Below are 19,897 nucleotides of genomic sequence, written 5' to 3'. Positions count from 1 at the left end.
AATTTTTAATGATAATGATGATGTCATAGGTCACGTGGTTCGGCCGCCACCTTGGAAAAACCGAAAAACGTTGCACCTCTATATCTCCGAAAGCACTGTATAGAAAAAATTGACATGGCTCATTGTAAAGAACTCTCCATGTGGAATAAAAGATGTTAATCATGATGCAATAGGTGCCTCAATTATGACGTCATAATTCGACAAGTAAAAAACTTCATCCAATCAAGATGAAATTTATTCAGCATAATCTAGGAATAAATTACTTTAGAAAAAAAAACAAGATGACGTCATCGGTCACGTGGTTCGGCCGCCATATTTGTTTTAACACAAAAGCCTTAAAAACCACTGACAATGCATCCTGGCGAGGGTTTGCAATCTCTGATTGTTCTTTTTCTAGTTTATTATCTGCGGTGACCATAACTTGTTGGCGCAGGAGACGGGGTTTTGTAATCTATTTTGTCTCTGTCTGTCTGGGCCGTAACTGTTGAGCTATTGTCATCAAATTTTCACAAAAGCCTTATGCTTGACAAGGACGGAGAAGGCAAATTAATAATTTGGCCAAAAGGTGAAAAGTCAATGTCAAATAAAATCATCAATTTTAATCCAACTGACCTGAAATTTGAATTTACCATTTGAGTTTTGTCATCAAATTTTCAACAACGCTTTAATATGAGAATATGGAGAAGGCATCTATCTATAATGCCAGTAATCTCTGTGTGTCTGTCTGTGTGTCTGTGTGTTTGTCTGTGACCGCTGTTTCTCGACAACCACGGGTCCGATATACTTGAAACTTGCCAGGTATATTGCTGGGGACCCGAGGATGTGCCTTTTCAAGGTTTGTAATTAATCGGACAAGTACCTACCGAGCTATGTCCAAAAAACGCTTCAACCAATCAGAGAGCAGCGAGCTATCACGTGTGCCGAACCGTTAATGCAATGCAAGCGTTAATGCGTTAATGCAAGGCTTTTCTTTTTTTCCCTCTTCTCTTTCTACTTTTCCTTGCGATTAAATTGCAAACAGCCAAAATACGTTGGCGCTAATTGAATAATTGGCCATTAACACTAAAATAATCGTAACTGCGATATGCCAACTTCCGGACAGTGCAGCCTTCCATGTTGTTGTTGTTTGCAGCAGCTGTTTGCAGCAAGGCAAGGCTTTTCTTTTTTTCCCTCTTCTCTTTCTAATTTTCCTTGCGATTAAATTGCAAAAAGCCAAAATACGTTGGCGATAATTGAATAAATGGGCATTAATAGATAGATAGATAGATATGCGATATGCGAACTTCCGGACAGTGTGCGCGTTACGAGCTGACCGCCATTACGGTACGTAATTCGATTTCTTATGCGCATTATTTCTCCCAATTCAGTCAGAGCGAAGGGCGGAAGCGAAGAGCGTTGTTATTTTTTGTTTACGGGCGTACGGGCGGGGTAGAGCGTACGGGTAGCGTTTTTTTTTTTTTTTGGCAAGGAACGGGCACCCACGTACGGGCAATGCCCTAGTATTAATAATTTTGTCAAAAGGTTAAATGTCAGTGTCACATAAAATCGTCAATTTTCATCTGATTGACTTGAAATTTTAAGAATTTGCATATTGGTACACTGAATTGGTTCACCTATCAAAAGCCAGAAGCTGAGTGTGTTTTTTTTTTAGATCAAAAGGTCAAAGGTCAAGGTTGCATAAATCAATTTTCATCCGAATGACCTGAAATTTAAAGAATTTGCATATTTGGTTACTGAATTGGTTCACCTAGAAAAATCTACAAGTGATTGTTTTTTTTAATCAAAAGGTCAAAGGTCAAAGTTGCATCAAATCACCAATTTTCATTCGATTGATCTGAAATTTAAATAATTTACATATCAGGTCGCTGAGTTGGTTCACTAATCAAAAGGTAGGAGTATTGTTTTTTGTTTTTTTAGATCAAAAGGTCAAAGGTCAAGGTTGCATAAAATCGTCAATTTTCGTCCAATTGACCTGAGATTTTATGAATTTGTATATTGGGTCACAGAATTGGTTCACCAATCAAAAGCTAGAAGCTCATTCTCTTTTTAGATCTAAAGCTCAAAGGTCAAAACTGATTAAAATCATCAATTTTCATTTTGTATTCTTTAAAACTGTTTTCGTTATTTTGATCATATGGAAGAAGAAGAAGAAGAAGAAGAAGAAGAAGAAGAAGACCTCTGAATACAAATGGACGCAGACGGGCTTTGCATTTCTAGATGCTTTCTAGTTTCGTATTAAAGCAGTGGCGTCTTAACTCCACCACAATCCCACAGGATGGAGCAGAGTAGGTTAATTTGCCTGTGAGTTGTCTAATCCGAGTTTGATTCTAAATGTAACCATAAAGTACAGCGTTGGTGTTTAACAGGCAGGGTGTTCCATCACAAAGTGTGTGGGTGTCCCATCCGAGAGTATCAGCTGGAGGGCGATGAAGACTTTCACTATGTTTTCCACAAAGAATAGATGAGTTATCTCGGCCACCCTGGACAACTTACAATGTCCTCCCCTCGTGTGTAGGGACAGCACATCAGAAGCACAGGCACAGCCACGACCCGGTACTTGTACAACCAGTGGGCTGACTTCGTAATTGGATCTGAATCGTATCCGCAATCACTAATGGCGATACCCGCTACCTCTCCTGGAAAACTATCTTGTTTTCTAACTCACACGTGACGCCTTTTAACTAGTCCTTGTTTTCCTCCAATTAAACCAATTGTTGCTTTGGATAAGATTATTGCCCTTTTCTCTGTAAATGGCGATGAAAAAACCTAGAGATTTAAAGTCTCCACCATATCCTTAACCCTAATCCTCTAATGTTTATCCAAAATTAAAGTGAACACGTGTGTGTGTGTGTGTGTGTGTGTGTGTGTGTGTGTGTGTGTGTGTGTGTGTGTGTGTGTGTGTGTGTGTGTGTGTGTGTTGTGTGGTGTGGTGTGTGTCGGTCTGTGTGTGCGTGTGTGTGTGTCGGTGTGTGTGTGTGTGTGGGTGTGTGTGTGTGTGTCTGGGTGTGTCTGGGTGTGTGTCGGTTTGTGTGTGTGTGTGTGTGTGTCGGTCTGTGTGTGTGTGTGTCTGGGTGTGTGTCGGTTTGTGTGTGTGTGTGTGTGTGTGGGTGTGGTGTGGTGTGTGTCGGTCTGTGTGCGTGTGTGTGTGTGTGTCTGTCTGGGTGTGTGTCGGTTTGTGTGTGTGTGTGTGTGTCGGTCTGTGTGTCGGTGTGTGTGTGTGTGTGTGTGTGTGTGTCGGTGTGTGTGTGTGTGTGTGTGTGTGTGTGTCGGTGTGTGTGTGTGTGTCTGGGTGTGTGTCGGTTTGTGTGTGTGTGTGTGTCGGTCTGTGTGTCGGTGTGTGTGTGTGTGTGTGTGTGTGTGTGTGTGTGTGTGTGTGTGTGTGTGTGTGTATGTATGTATGTATGTATGTGTATATGTATGTATGTATTTATGTATGCATGCATGTATGTACGTATGTATGTCACCATTAACCTCAGAAATGGCTGAACGGATCTTCGTCAAACTTTCCGAGGCAATAAAGTTTTTGAAAACTTTTAAAAACAAAGTTAGATACTTTAGATGTTTTAAAAAATCCCTCTATCATGCCTAAGGCTGTGTAGCTATATGAAAGGTAATATGAAATTATCCCTGAACCCATTCATAATTTGGTGTCGGGAAGTGTTTTATACCCTCACAAAAATATTTCGAAAAAAGCAATTTATGTATTCAAAATTCTAACTGCATTAGAAGAGCACCGGGCTGTCGCACTATGAACCCCAGCTTGTACATTATAAAGGGTACATGAACGGTTTCACCTTCTGCTGTTTTGGAATACACGACAAGGAATCCTACCTATTACGGTTCCTGTGTTTCTCTCCTGTATTATCCTCTCGTGGAGCCTGTGACTACAAATGTTGGCTTTTGATCACCGGGCAAAAATCTACTTGCTTTCTATCTACTCAGCAGTTACCGAGAGAGCGGCTATTGGTCGGGATTAAAAAATGAATTATGGCAAAAATGTTTCTTAAGTGCATCTTGTCATCCCTGATGGTCCATTCATTTACATTCCTTTTGAAATAAGAAAAGATGATTGTTAAACTTTTTTCAATTCAATTAAATTCAACTCATTTCTCATATAGCGCTTTTCATTTTGGAATAAAACCTCATAGCGCTTTACAAATAAGAACAAAAATTCAAAATGAGCAAGAAATTCAAAATGATGGTAACAAGGGGAGACATTACGAGAAAGCAACAACCATAAAAAGACAGCAAGAAGAAGAAGAACCACCTTTAGAGGCCATTTTTCCCCGCAGAGCAGGGGTTGGCCTTTTTTGGGCACCGTGGTCCCCTTTTTGAAGCGATGTTTTACGGCCGGTTGCCCTTCCTGCCACCAACCCTGTTAGTCACCTCTTGCGACACACAGGGAATTACCAGTGAGCTGGTACTCAATTATCCGACCTTGGACGGACGACAGGCTGAGTAAACCCCCCTGGTGTTAATTCAGCAATTGATCAAAATTTGAACCCAGGATCCGAGGATCCCAAGCCGGCACCCTAACTGCTAAGCCAACACCAGGCTTCATAAAAAGACAAGGCTTTAAGAGAAAGATTTGAAAACTTTGTCAATGGGGGTTTTAAAAGAAAGGTAAGGAGTCCTGCAGTGTCGGAGCACAAATGAAGAATCCTCACCCCCATTTAGAATCCGTGCAGACAGGGGTAACTTGCGGGTATGATCAAATTGTATGAAGTGAATGCAGATAAAGAGAAAACAAAAGTAGGAAAAGCACAGGTCCCTAAGGAACACTGACAGAAAGATTAATGGGGACATATAAATAACCAGAAATATTTGCGGTGAATGTATGATCTGTAAGATACGTTTTAAACCAAAACAGAGCAGGCTTTCCATTGATAGAATTATACATCCAGATTTGAAAGGCACGATATCTTCAGGGTTTTTAAGGTGTAGCCCATCGGGCAATGCCGTCCAGAACAGTTTTTGCTGTCCGTATGAATGTATGTTTGTATGTATGTTTGTATGTGTGTTTCTATGTATATATATATATATATATATATATATATATATATATATATATATATATATATATATATATATATATATATATATATATATATATATATAATATATATATATATATATATATATATATATATTTATATTATATATATATATATATTTATATTATATATATATATACACAAAGAATTAAGTTAAGCACCCCCCCCCGTTTTTTTACAACCTCGCACATTACAAGTTTGTTGTCGTCAAAACAGTGTAATATACCCATGATATTGCTATATTTTCTGGAGAAGTGATATTATGGTCACATAAAAACATAACAATCATGCCGTTTTCAATATTTTATTCTGAATAATTTAAGGTGAAATTTTTCGGGAATTTTAGGCATATTTTCACCTCAATTCAAGTATGGAGCTATAGGTCCATCACGGACAGTGTGGATGACGTTTATGTTTTCTAACGTACAGTCATTGTTCTGAGAAGACCTCTAGCGATCTTTGCGTCAATAACGTGTGTAGGACCCACGTGATCGGATCACTGACTCAACCCTACGTCTCATAGACCCTGTAAGCCGTCGTATGCGTTGCTGTGGCAGGTTGAACCCCCTCGAGCACGTTTGGGACATGTTGGGACGACAAATTGCGAAGATGGTCCCTCCAATAGCCAATCTGGATGAATTGGAACGTGCATTACATCGGGAATGGAACAACCTGCCACAGCAACGCATACGACGGCTTACAGGGTCTATGAGACGTAGGGTTGAGTCAGTGATCCGATCACGTGGGTCCTACACACGTTATTGACGCAAAGATCGCTAGAGGTCTCCTCAGAACAATGACTGTACGTTAGAAAACATAAACGTCATCCACACTGTCCGTGATGGACCTATAGCTCCATACTTAAATTGAGGTGAAAATATGCCTAAAATTCCCAAAAAGTTTCACCTTAAATTATTCAGAATAAAATATTGAAAACGGCATGATTGTTATGTTTTTATGTGACCATAATATCACTTCTCCAGAAAATATAGCAATATCATGGGTATATTACACTGTTTTGACGACAACAAACTTGTAATGTGCGAGGTTGTAAAAAAACGGGGGGGGTGCTTAACTTAATTCTTTGTGTATATATATATATATATTTATATTATATATATATATATATATATATATTTTTATATATATATATATATATATATATATATATATATATATATATATATATATATATATATATATATATATATATATATATATATATATATATATATATATATATATATATATACGTATATGTATCAGGTGACTCCACATGCATATATGCAGGTATGTGTGTATATATCCTTCTGCCGGCATTTTGCAGGTTTATTCTCTTTAAAATTTGTTTTCTCTGCAACTTTCAGTCCGATTGATGCAAAATTTTCACCATCGGAGTGCCTCTTCCTGTAGAATTGTTTAGCTCACCTAGATCGAAGTTCAGGGGAGCTTATGCGATGGCGCGTCGTCCGTCCGTCCGTAAACACTTGAAACTTCTTCTCCGAAACCGCTGATGGGATTGCGACCAAATTTGGCACAATATAATATTTGTTGTGTTGTGGCTAAAGTTTGTTCACGGCATTAAAAAATTAGGGTCTAAGGGGGTCTACCGGGGGTCAAAGTGCATCCAGATTTGACCCCCCAAAAATGGGAATTTGCTTTTTTTCTCTGAAACTACACACACTATTTCGATTAAACTTGACCACTACTTCACCACCCGTGCTGTACCAAAGTTTGTTTGCAGCACGAAGAAAATCGAAGTTTAAAGGGGTTGACTGGGGGGTCAAATTGGGTCCAGGTTTGACCCCCCCCCCCCCCCCCCCCCCCCAAAATACATATTTGCTTTCTTCTCAAAAACTAAACATACAATTTCGATGAAACTTCACCACAAGCGGCATCATCCGTGATGTATCAATGTTTGTTCATGGCATTAGAAAAATTGGGGTCTGAGGAGGTATACGGGTTTAGGGGAGAGGGGGGGGGTGGAGTTGTCCCCCAAAATAGGTATTTTTTTGTTTGTTTGTTTGTTTAAAGTCTTATGATCATGTTAGTATGATTCTACATGCTGCCCTGTCTTCTAGCAATCATTGAAATAGGTTTTAAATACCTTTAGTCAGTGCATTATATTGTTTATTCTACCAGGTGAGCACCAGGGGTATTGCCCCTTTGTTGAATGCAAATTATGACGTCATAGGTCACGTGGTATGGGCGACATCTTGGAAAAAACGAAAAATTTTGCACCTCTATATCTCCAAAACCACCATGTTAAAAATTGAAAGGTGGCTCATTGTAAAGCACTCCCCATGTTGAATAACATATATTAATGATGATGTCATAGGTGCCTTCGTTATGACGTCATAAATCGACAAGTAGATTGCTTGATCCGATCAGTATGAAGTTTATCCGGCTACGCCGTTGCTAGACCATCGGTCTTGTTGAATTGCGTCTGGCTTTACAAACACGTGCATGGAACACGGAGGCCCAGCTACCATTTTTCCTCCATAAAGTGTGCTGTGTGAAATGTTTTTTTAATGAGTTGAGCGAGTTTGCTCCATGATTTGGAGCAGGGCAAACCAAGCAAGCATAACTAAATCTCCAGAGTGTTGAGCACCGTCACGTTATAACCAACATGCCTGTAATGCTTTATTTGGAGAGACTTTGAGGTTCCGCACACAGTGGAAATTTCCGCTTACCAATTTTCAACCGATGTCCAATTAATAAAGAGAACGGCGCAGGTTTTCATGATTTCATTGTATTGCTGAATATTTGTTCTTTAATCGTTGGATTTTATATTTCTTGGCAGCTCCGTGGAGCCGAGCGCCGACTCTCCGCCACCGAAAAGTGTCGCTGTGAGAGAATGTGCGACGTGGATGGTGAACTGCGCTACGACGGAGACAGTTGGGAGCGTGGCTGCAAAAGCTGCACCTGCAAGGTGCGTACACCAAGCACTTGCCTCCTCTATTCCCAATGGCACCTGTGCGCGGAAGCAATGGCCTTTCCACCTGTTAAGCATTGACCGCCCAAAAGGGCATTCTATCACATGACTCCAAATGCAAATAATGTGACAGCAGCCTTCTTGTTTGCCATAAATATAGTGCTGGATAGGAATGTATAATGATGAACCATGATGTCTGCCATCCACAGAACGGCACGGTCGTATGTGAGCGGTTGCTCTGTCCGCAGCCTTTGTGCATGGGGGGCAGTGTTGCGGTTTACGTCCCACAACGTTGTTGCAAGGAGTGTAGGCGTAAGTCATTTCCACACCGTCATTCCCATCATCGGCCTCTAGCTATCTTTCTTACAACAGTATAAATAAAGTCTTATGGATATGGTTGTGCCAGCTTAGGGAATGGTGCTGAAAGCATAATTGGTGAATGGAGGGTTGTGGTCACGAGGTACCATTCTCCAATTCTTCATTGTAGAAACCTGTACCTTGGAGACTTAAACTAGATACATCAGGTAGTTGTTGAAACTACAAAAGTAATAGCAATGTTGTTGACAACTGGTAAGTTAGCTTGATGCTAATGCGTTGGCCTCAAAGCTACTATGTACTTTATTGTCCCCCGTCGCACCGCGGAGCGAAAGGGGGACTATGGTTTTCCCCTCCGTCCGTGTGTCCGTCCGTCCGTCCGTGCGTGTGTGCGTGCGTGCGTTGAACCTTGTGAGCGGAATATCTTCAAAAATAAACGATCTACTAACTTCTAATCCGGTGTGTGGGTGTATCTAGGCATAAGGAAGAACGCTATTGAAAATTGGGTCGTCACGTCAAAATCCAAGATGGCCGCCGCCATGTATGTCTGAACCTTGTGAGCGGAATATCTTGAAAAATAAACGAACTACTAACTTTTAATCTTGTGTGTGTGTGTATCTACGCATAAGGAAGAACGCTATTGAAAATTGGGTCGCCACGTCCAAATCCAAGATGGCCGCCGCCATGTATGTCTGAACCTTGTCAGCGGAATAGCCTGAAAAAAAAGCGAAGTATCAACTTCTAATCGGGTGTGTGGGTGTGTCTAGGCATAAGGAAGAACGCTATTTAAAATTGGGTCGCCACGTCAAAATCCAAAATGGCCGCCGCCATGTATGTCTGAACCTTGTGAGCGGAATATCTTGAAAAATAAACGAACTACGAACTTCTAATCTGGTGTGTGGGTGTGTCTGCAACCCACTCGCAAATATTATCGACTCTTCCATGTTTCCTGCGTCTTCCACTTTGTCAACTCACATCACTTCACCGACGTGGGACCCAGGCGTAACGCTTGTTTGGATTTGATATAATCAGCAATATGAGATTTGATTAAATGCTGGTGATCTGGTGTAATTCAAGCAAGGGGTTCTGCAGCACACCTTCCTTCCAGAATTGTGTGAAGCCAGTTGTCTCACCTGCATTCGCTTTCTACAGTCGAAGAGTCTGTAGTCGCCCTTTACACAAGTACCATGTCCAAATTTTAAATTAAATCTGATCTCTCACTTTTGGCTCACTATTCACAGTTCAATTTGGCTGATACAGCAGTTATATACGCTGACCAGGAACCAGCAGAAAGTTTGATATATGGAGGCTTAAACCCAATGCTCAACACCTTTAACTGTCAATCACCAGACTCGAGTCTGGGAGTTCGGTGGTTCAGACCCGACCCCGACCGAGTCATCTCGGACAAACAACCATACATTGGCAACCATTGCACAGGTTTGAATGGCCTAATAACCTCCTCCGACATTTAAATTCATTGCAAGGGGACTCGTATTATACTTTAGATTTTTGCTAGCATGCTAGACCAAAGGTCGACTCTTAAGAAAGATCCCAATGTAACTTTATTTTCATGTTACAGATTGGACATCCCGTTTAATACCCACTCTGATGGACTGTGCTCCACGATGCAGCACCACCCTCTTTCCCTGATAGCATTACACCAGAATCACTTTTTAATGTAGTCAAATCATCCCAGAAATTTCATCTAAGACCAGATAGCTCAGAAGCGAAAATACTCTACCTATGATCTATCCTCAAGTAAATGGGGTCAAATATACAATCGGGTGATTCTTGGCCTAACCCTAACACCTTACTCCTGCGCCTCAAGATTTTATTATCCCGTCCCTCGCGCAGCGGGAGATGGGGTTTTGCCATCACTTTTGTGTGTCTGTTTGTGTGTCTGTCTGGGCCGTAACCTTTTTTACCATTAGATTTGTCATTAAACTTCCAACAAAGCTTTATTATGAGACTATGGAGAAGACAAATTAATAATTTGGTCAAAAGGTCAAAAGTCAGTGTCAAATAAAATAGTCAACTTACCTGCAATTGACCTGAAATTTTAAGAATTTGCATATTGCATCACTGAATAGGTTCACCAATCAAAAGCTATAAGCCAATTGTTTTTAGATCAAAAGGTCAAAGGTCAACGTCACAAAAAATTGTCAATTTTCATGATTACCTGAAATTGTAAGAATTTGCATATTAGGTCACTGAATTGGTCCACCAATCAAAAGCTAGAAGCCGACCAGTTTTTTTTTTTGTTTGTTTTTGTAGATCAAATGATCAAGATTGCATAAAATCGTCAATTTTCATTAGAATCACCTGAACTTTAAAAAAAGTTGCATATTGGGTCACTGAATAGGTTCACCAAACAAAAGCTATATGCCAATTGTTTTTAGATCAAAAGGTCAACGTCACCTAAAATTGTCAATTTTCATGATGACATGAAATTTTAAGAATTTGCATATTGGGTCACAGAATTGGTGACCCAACAGAATTGGTTCATCGATCAAAAGCTAGAAGCCGATTGTTTTTTTTTTATATCAAAAGGTCAAAGGTCAAGGTTGCATAAAATTGTCAATTTCTATCTGATTCGACTTGAAATTTGAGCAGGGTTTGCATTGGGTCACTAAAGCATATTGCTTTTGAGGTCAAAACATCTATACACAAAGAATTAAGTTAAGCACCCCCCCCGTTTTTTTACAACCTCGCACATTACAAGTTTGTTGTCGTCAAAACAGTGTAATATACCCATGATATTGCTATATTTTCTGGAGAAGTGATATTATGGTCACATAAAAACATAACAATCATGCCGTTTTCAATATTTTATTCTGAATAATTTAAGGTGAAATTTTTTGGGAATTTTAGGCATATTTTCACCTCAATTTAAGTATGGAGCTATAGGTCCATCACGGACAGTGTGGATGACGTTTATGTTTTCTAACGTACAGTCATTGTTCTGAGAAGACCTCTAGCGATCTTTGCGTCAATAACGTGTGTAGGACCCACGTGATCGGATCACTGACTCAACCCTACGTCTCATAGACCCTGTAAGCCGTCGTATGCGTTGCTGTGGCAGGTTGTTCCATTCCCGATGTAATGCACGTTCCAATTCATCCAGATTGGCTATTGGAGGGACCATCTTCGCAATTTGTCGTCCCAACATGTCCCAAACGTGCTCGAGGGGGTTCAACCTGCCACAGCAACGCATACGACGGCTTACAGGGTCTATGAGACGTAGGGTTGAGTCAGTGATCCGATCACGTGGGTCCTACACACGTTATTGACGCAAAGATCGCTAGAGGTCTTCTCAGAACAATGACTGTACGTTAGAAAACATAAACGTCATCCACACTGTCCGTGATGGACCTATAGCTCCATACTTAAATTGAGGTGAAAATATGCCTAAAATTCCCAAAAAATTTCACCTTAAATTATTCAGAATAAAATATTGAAAACGGCATGATTGTTATGTTTTTATGTGACCATAATATCACTTCTCCAGAAAATATAGCAATATCATGGGTATATTACACTGTTTTGACGACAACAAACTTGTAATGTGCGAGGTTGTAAAAAAACGGGGGGGGTGCTTAACTTAATTCTTTGTGTATATATCGCCTAAAATCGTCAATGTTTTGTATTTTAAAGCTGTTTTCATCATGTTTAGCATTAGGAAGGAGAAGTCTGAATACAAAGCGGGCATGGACTGGCTTTGCATTTTCAGATGCTTTCTAGTTTGTAAATGTATCTTTGTGTTTCAAATCTATAATTTAGAATGTCTGTTATGCAGATGTTCCAGTCATGCTCTGTTCGGGATTTGTGGTTTCTGTTTTGATAGTGAAAAAAAAATGTTCCAAATAGAAAGGCAAACTGCCACATTGAGACCTGTGCATCTTTCCAAAGCATCTACATCCATTGCTGTTTGTACTTTCCACAGTATAACGGAGAGCATCTGCCATGCCATATTCCCTGTGCTTGTTGATCCAATGCCCTCCCTGTCTTGGGAGATTAGAGTTCGATCTGAATTTGGTTCTTTCCCTCAGCTACATGCATCTTCCAAGGCCAGACATTCCTGGAGGGTGGCCGGCTAACGCTCACCAAACAGGATTCAGCTCTACCCTGCATGCTGTATGAATGCCAGGTGAGGGATTGCGCTCATTTCACTCACATTTCCCCTCCAAAAAAATTGCTTTATGGAGTTGACTTGAAATTGTTCCCCATAGTATCCAGAGGGTTAGACTGAATACCGTTTTTCAAATTTTACGTTTTGTATTAACTAGTCGGGAAAGGTCAGATATATCACTCTCGTCTCTGGGGTGTTGAGTTTTGAATTTGATCACAGGCAGAGTCACATCATACGATAAATCTACAATACGGAGCCCGCAGAACATACCATCCTTTTGTGGTTCAAAGATAAATTAAGCTGACTGTCCTTCCCCACTCTGTTTTTGGCGATCACAGAAGATCCCTCACTAACCTTCATAAGGATAGGCCTTTGGATTGGTACTTAAGTTGCATAAACCCAGCCTATCGGTTCAGTATAATGTACTGTACATGTAATGTACCTGGAGTCGAAATTTCATTCTTTGTGCCTGTCACAGTATCAGGGACAGAAATGTGCAAATCGTTTCTCCCAAAACCAAGCATAGCTCTCAGCAGGACGTACACAGGGAAACGCAGCATAATGAGTCTTTTTTGCAGGAACATGGTGTGTAATTATTGTTCTGAGATGAGGAAGTCGTTATTAGGCCCAAAGCCACCCAGCGGAATAATGTCTAATGTCAAAGTAATTCTACACCAATCGTTAGTTATTTTGGCTCACAGGGGAAGTCATGTGATTATATCAATGGCATACATTACTCGTATTATAATAGAAAATTTTCAACTTCACTTAATTATATTGGCCAGATAAAAGAGATACCATCATGCATTGCATTGGTTCTGACCCTGGTGTTGGGCTAGCGGCTAGGGTGCCAGCTTAGGATCCTAGGATCCTGGGTTCGAATCCCGGTCGATCGCTGAATTAACGCCAGGGGGGTTGACTCAGCCTGTCATCCTTCCGAGGTCGGCTAATTGAGTACCAGTTCACTGGTAATTCCCTGTTTGTCGTTAAAGGCGGCAAAAAGGGTTGGCGTCAGGAAGGGCATCCGGCAGTAAAACATTGCTTCAAAAAGGGGACCGAAAAACAACAACAACCACGGTCCCCGAAAAAGGCCAACCCCCGCTTGCGGGGAAAAAAATGGCCTCTAAAGGTGGTTTTTTTTTTTTTTATTGCATTGGTTCTGACCCATTGCACTGAGGTGCATGCTATGTTAAAGACTTGGTCTTCAAAGTGCTGAAAGGACCAACAGAAGACTGTTGTCTAGGCCGAGGTCGATCCTGATATGTGATCAAACTCATCGAAAGGTACCAATACAAAACAATGCCGGTGTCGCGAAATAAATCCGCCCCCGTATAAACTCTCCCCCCCCCCCCCCCCCCCCGGCGAATCTGTACCGGTACAGAATCGCCCCCCAGCGGATACGTTTCTCGCCCCCATCAGAATAGAATCACCCCCCATTCTCGTTTGCGGATATATAAATATACATATGGAAATATTGGTTTACAAGAGGGGACGTGATAAAAGTACTACTAATATTGTTTGGGGAATTGATTGAGTAAATATATAAGTATAGTAAATATCGAAATAAATCCGCCCCCGTATTTTTATTTATTTTAAAATTATTTTTATTATTATTATTATTTTTTATTATATTATAAATTATGTTATATTAATATTATATTTATTATATATTTATTATTATAAAATATTATTTTTATTTATTTTTCATTCGAAAACGATTATCATGTCTTTGTCTAAAAGTTGCAACAAACATTGACATCTCCAACTTCTTGCGATAACCACACAAAGCCAAATCCATACTGATATAATATAGTTTTTATATGAGTCGCCCATGCAACCCTCCCAGCATCATCAAGATATTTTAACATGTTATAACATTCATAAGGTAGTCTAGTATTGTTTAGTTGTACAAGTTTACACCAATATTCAGTTGCTCTAGTTGTAGATTAATTGTAAAAGAACTCTTCCACAATCACCAAGAGCCATACAATTGTTACACTTTTTTCCAAGTTTGAATATCTGCTGAAACATGTACATATATATTATTTAAAAAAAAAAAAAAAACCACATTTAGAGGCCATTTTTCCCTGCTAAGCGGGGGTTGGCCTTTTTCGGGAACCGTGGTTGTTGTTGTTGTTTTTTTTGGTCCCCTTTTTGAAGCAATGTTTTACGGCCGGATGCCCTTCCTGACGCCAACCCTTTTTGCCGCCTTTAACGACAAACAGGGAATTACCAGTGAACTGGTACTCAATTAGCCGACCTCGGAAGGATGACAGGCTGAGTCAACCCCCCTGGCGTTAATTCAGCGATCGACCGGGATTCGAACCCAGGATCCTAGGATCCTAAGCCGGCACCCTAGCCGCTAGCCCAACACCAGGGCTAAGTACATATATATTATGAGGGGGCGATTTTGTCACGGGGGAGAGCCTATTTCGTGGCAGGGGGGCGAATCTATTTCGAGGGGGGCGAATCTGTACTGGTACAGAATCGCCGGGGGGCGGATCTGTTTTGTGACACCGGCAGCACTCTCGGCCTTCCATCCCTGTAAGGGACCATAAACCCAGTCATCCCTTAAATAGAGTAGGCCATTGTGTGTAGGTAACCTGGCCAAATTCTATACTTGAAGATGATAAAGAGATGTAGATGTTAAGTTAGAGGAAGTACTTGAATACATAAGAATTGTAGGTTGAGTGAAACAAAGTGGAGCCTGCAAAAAAGACTTGGCCCACTCTAGGTGGCCCATTCTGAATGTTGCTATCGAGGTCAACGTGGAAATGAGGTCAGCCCAGGTCAGATAAGCTTTGTCGAAAGGCTCAGCAATTATAGAGAAAGTACCTCTTCCAAATGTTCATCACACATTGAAGTAAGAGGATTTGTCGGTGGCCTTTGTGTGGTGAATTTCCTGAGTGGAATGTCATGCTCCAAAGGCTTGCTCATCTTCCCTAAACAATCTGTATATATCATGATGTGCCGTCAGCCTTCCAGTCAACGTAAGGTTGACAATTTTCACATAGAATGTAACAGAAGATTGTTCAATGGACCATACTGGTCTCATTTTCGGAAGACAAAAATAATTTATGCAAAAAGAGTTTGTATAAATGGCATAGTATTTGTTGAGAAAATGCCTTCTAGTGGGTACCTTTGTATATAGTACAGTAATACCCCGGCCTACGTCATTAATTGGTTCCATAAGCCGTGACGTAACTCGGTTTTTGACGTAAACCGGGCGTAATGCCTTTTAGCTCTTTCACGAGCCTCGATCTTGTATACAATACAAAAAAAAAAGCCTTAAAATGAAGACAAACACCGTAAAACTAGAGTGAGACACAGAGCAGAGACACAGGCAGCCTTAGACAGTCTTAGCTTATAACCCAGACAACGGGCCCGTATCACACTCACACAGGGATTTGCAGATGGGTAGATGTTCCCCAACGCGTCGACGTGGTCGTCCAGCGACGGTCCCCGTCCGGCTCTCCACGGCCCCAGCACGTCCCGCGAAGATGGTAGCAGGCGATGGCAGGAACTCGTAGCGCGTCTCCCGAACAAAGCAGATGACTAAGTGGAATGGCAAAGGGCGGGACTCTCAGCGCGGCTGGCGATTACTCAGCCGTTCTCACTCGCGCAACTTAATGCACTGTATATCGGTTCATGCGCGTCTGGCTGCGCCCGTGTTTCTTTCACAGTTCTCTGCCAACTCTTCTTCCTCGATCCTCTGAGCTGGTTAGTGCGCGCGAGCTTTTTAGCGCCAGCCCTTTCGCCAATCCTTTTCGCGCGAGTCCTTTGACGCTCTCCTCTTGCGAGTCCTTTCAGGCAGCAGTCCTTTGTTCATCAACTTTTCCGCGCGAGTCCTATCGAGTGCAAGTCCATCTGCGAGAGTCCTTTGACGCTCTCCACTTGCGAGTCCTTTCCGGCAGCAGTCCTTTGTTCATTGACTTTCCCGCGCTAGTCCTATCGAGTGCAAGTCCATCTGCGAGAGTCCTTTCGAGGGCTTTTCGCAGCGGGTTTTATAGCTACGCCCCCCGAACCTTCTGGCACCCGCTCGAACCTTCTTACCACGCCCTGTGATGCCACGCCCGCCGCCACCACCTCTGAGCTCTGATTGGCGGCTCGTGCTTACCGTCAGCGCTTCTGCCGCTCCGCCCCGGTCCTCCTAGCCTGCCTCGTGTTAACTCGCCCAAAATGAACTAACGTTGGCGCAAAAGGGCATGAGGCTACAGACGCTGGATTATCAGTGACAGTAATAATAATAATAATAATAATGCATTTATTTTATATAGCGCTTTTCAGGGAGCCCAAAGACGCTTTGACAGAGTGCAAAACATAATACAGAGCAAAACATAAAAACAATTGCAAAAAACAAGAATCAATAGGGAAATATTCAAAGCAAAAAGGAGGGAGAAGGAGAAGAGATAGTCAGCGGTTAAATGCTGTGGGTTAAATGTTGAATGCAGTGTTGTACAGGTGGGTCTTGAGTGATGTTTTGAATGTGGTCTTGAGTGATGTTTTGAATGTGGTGAGTCTTGGAGAGGGTCTTGAGTGATGTTTTGAATGTGGTGAGTGAGGAGGAGTCTCTGATGGTGTGAGGTAGTGAGTTTCAGAGGGTGGGAGCAGCGATGGAGAAGGCCTTGTCCCCCCAGGATCTGAATTTGATCCGGATGGGGGGGGGGGGGTCAGGAGGTTGGTTCCAGCAGAGCGGAGGTTGCGGTTGGGAGTGTGTCTGGAGAGGAGGTCAGCCAGGTAGGATGGGGCCAGGTTATGGAGGGCTTTGTAGGTCAAGAGGAGGATTTTGTACTGGATTCTCTGGGAGATGGGGAGCCAGTGAAGCTTGTAAAGGATGGGGGTGATGTGGTCACGGGTCCGGGAATGGGTGAGTAGACGGGCAGCGGAGTTCTGAATGTATTGGAGTTTATTGGTGATTGTTGAGGGTGAACCATAGAGGAGGCTATTGCAGTAGTCCAGACTGGAGGTGATGAAGGCGTGGATGAGGGTTTCTGCAGCCATGGAGGAGAGGGATGGACGGAGACGGGCGATGTTTTTCAGGTGAAAGAATGCTGTCTTTGTGATCTGTTTAGTGTATTTGTCGAAGGAGAGGGTTTGGTCAAAGATGATGCCAAGATTCCGGATGTGAGGGTAGGTGGATACTGGGATACCGTCGATGTTGAGGGCAAAGTTATTGGTGGATTTTATGAGCGTTTTTGGGCCAATGATGATTATTTCAGATTTATCATAGTTAAGTTTGAGGAAGTTAATTTGAAGCCAGGATTTTATTTCAGTGATGCAGTTTGTCAGGATAGAGTGGGTGGCGGTGGAGATGGACTTGGTGGAGATGAAAAGCTGGATGTCATCGGCGAAGCAGTGGAATTGGAGACCATGACGGCGGATTAAGTGACCGAGGGGGGACAGGTAAAGGATGAAGAGGAGGGGGCCAAGAACTGAACCTTGGGGGACACCTTGGGAGAGGGGAGCAGTGGGGGATTTGCAGTTATTGATGGAGATGAACTGGCGTCTGTCAGAGAGGTATGATTTAATCCAAGAGAGGGCAGTGCCAGTAACGTTAAAGGTGGTTTCAAGTCGGGTGAGGAGGATGGTGTGATCGATGCTGTCAAAAGCGGCGCTGAGGTCGAGGAGGATGAGAATGTTGAGGTTGCCAGCATCAGAGGAGAGGAGAAGGTCGTTGGTGATTTTGAGGAGAGCAGTTTCAGTACTGTGGTTGGAGCGGAATCCGGATTGGAATGTTTCATACAGGTTATTGGCAGAGAGGTGATGTTTGAGTTGAGCGGCTACAGCGCGTTCCAAAACTTTTGACAGAAAGGGTATGTTTTTTTTTTTGTTTTTTTTTTTCTTTTTTCTTTTTTTGTATACAAGATCGAGGCTCGTGAAAGAGCGAACATTAATCACACAGAAAGACAAACAGACATAAAACAAATAACATCGGGAGCGGTAGACAAGATGGGGAGAGAGGGGGAAGGACACAAATACAACATTTGAGAGCAGGGACCGGGAGACATCGAGAGAACTGTGGGAGGGAGAGGGCTTTGGGGGGGGAGGCGTGGAAGGGGGGGGGGTGGGAGAGGTATGAAACATATGGACACTGCCAGGACTTCCAGGAAAGAAGTTGGAATTTCAAACAAGGTGGATCTGGGGTGAATTAGTGGGGTTAGAAAAGATCAAGGTTTTGGATGGGGGAAGATAAGAGATGGTGGTGAACAGCTGTTTTAAAGACCTGGAGGGAGGAGTGTGATTGTAGTGAGTGTGGGAGTTTGTTCCATAGGCGGGAGAAAAGAGGAATGAAAGAGTGAAGGTGAGCAGAGAGCCGAGATTTCGGCAGTTTAACCATCAGAGGGTGGCTGGCAGATCTTGTGCGACCTGTAGGAATATTTGGGGGACAGAGCACAGAGAGAGCTGGGGGAGCAAGGCCGGATAGGAGTCGGTAGAAGACAGAAAGACTACCTACCTGCCTGCGGTGAGTGAGTGAAAGGCCCTCAGAGATAGCTTCATCGCGGGAGATTCCAATGATTCTGAAAGCTTTGGATTCAACAGCGTAAAGCCGAGCCAGGTGTGAGGCAGGAGCACCAGCCCATAGGGGAGAACAGTATTCCATTGAGCTGCGGATGAAAGCCTTGTATTTGGTGAGGAGCTCAGGTGTGCCTAGGAAGGACTTCGCACGACGGAGGATGCCCAGTCGGCGACTGGCTTTGGACGCCAGCTTGGAAATGTGGTTTTCCCAAGAAAGATCATGGCAGATAGTGAGACCCAAAAGCTTGAGCGACAGAACTTCTTGGAGAGGATTGTTGAGAAAGTAGATGGGAGGGTTGTCCAGTCGATCTTTTCGGAGAGACATAGTAAGAGTGTGAGATTTGTCAGGATTGAAAGACATGTTCCACTTGTTTGACCAGTCTGTGATTTTGTCCAGGTCTTCAGAGAGTGAGGAGGCTGCAGACTGCCGATCTGAGGGAAGAGGAATGGAGCGGCAGAGAGTGGAGTCATCAGCAAGGAGATAGAGAGGATTTTCCAGAGAGTCGGAGAGATCATTGATAAAGACCAGAAAAAGCACAGGGCCCAGCACACTGCCTTGGGGAACTCCAGCCTGAACAGGAAGGGGAGATGAGAGAAATCCATTCAGGGCCACACGTTGACTACGACCAGAGAGGAAGTCCGCAAGCCATGCATGGAGATTTCCATGGATACCATAGGAGGAGAGTTTGGTTAGCAGAGCTGGGTGCCAGACCGTATCGAAGGCACGTGATATGTCAAGGGAGACAGCTCTGATTTCCTGTTTGGCATTGAGGACCTCCATCCATTGTTGAGACAGCAGAAGCAGCATGTCCAGAGTAGAGTGACCTGGTCTGAAACCAAATTGATGATCAGAGAGCAAGCCATTGGAGAAGAGGAAAGATTTCATATCCGAAGCAATGATGGATTCTATGACTTTGCTGATACCTGTTGGAGATGCTGATGCGGTTG

General features: G+C 42.6%; 1 protein-coding gene across 1 annotated transcript in view; it reads left to right on the top strand.

Annotated features, from left to right (window-relative positions):
• The window catches only part of NELL1 (neural EGFL like 1), a 486,584-nt gene that overhangs the window by 180,757 nt on the left and 285,930 nt on the right, over positions 1–19,897 (top strand). Inside the window, exons 8-10 of the mRNA XM_068124016.2 lie at positions 7,858–7,986; positions 8,199–8,301; positions 12,354–12,451. Of these exons, the coding sequence (XP_067980117.2) occupies positions 7,858–7,986; positions 8,199–8,301; positions 12,354–12,451 (330 nt within the window). The remainder of the gene's footprint in view (positions 1–7,857; positions 7,987–8,198; positions 8,302–12,353; positions 12,452–19,897) is intronic.

The sequence above is a fragment of the Myxine glutinosa genome, chromosome 8, assembly GCF_964187855.1.
Source record: "Myxine glutinosa chromosome 8, kmMyxGlut1.1, whole genome shotgun sequence".
Lineage (NCBI taxonomy): Eukaryota > Metazoa > Chordata > Myxini > Myxiniformes > Myxinidae > Myxine > Myxine glutinosa.
The sequence above is the reverse complement of the archived record's forward strand: the minus strand, read 5'-3'. Positions and strand labels throughout refer to the sequence as shown.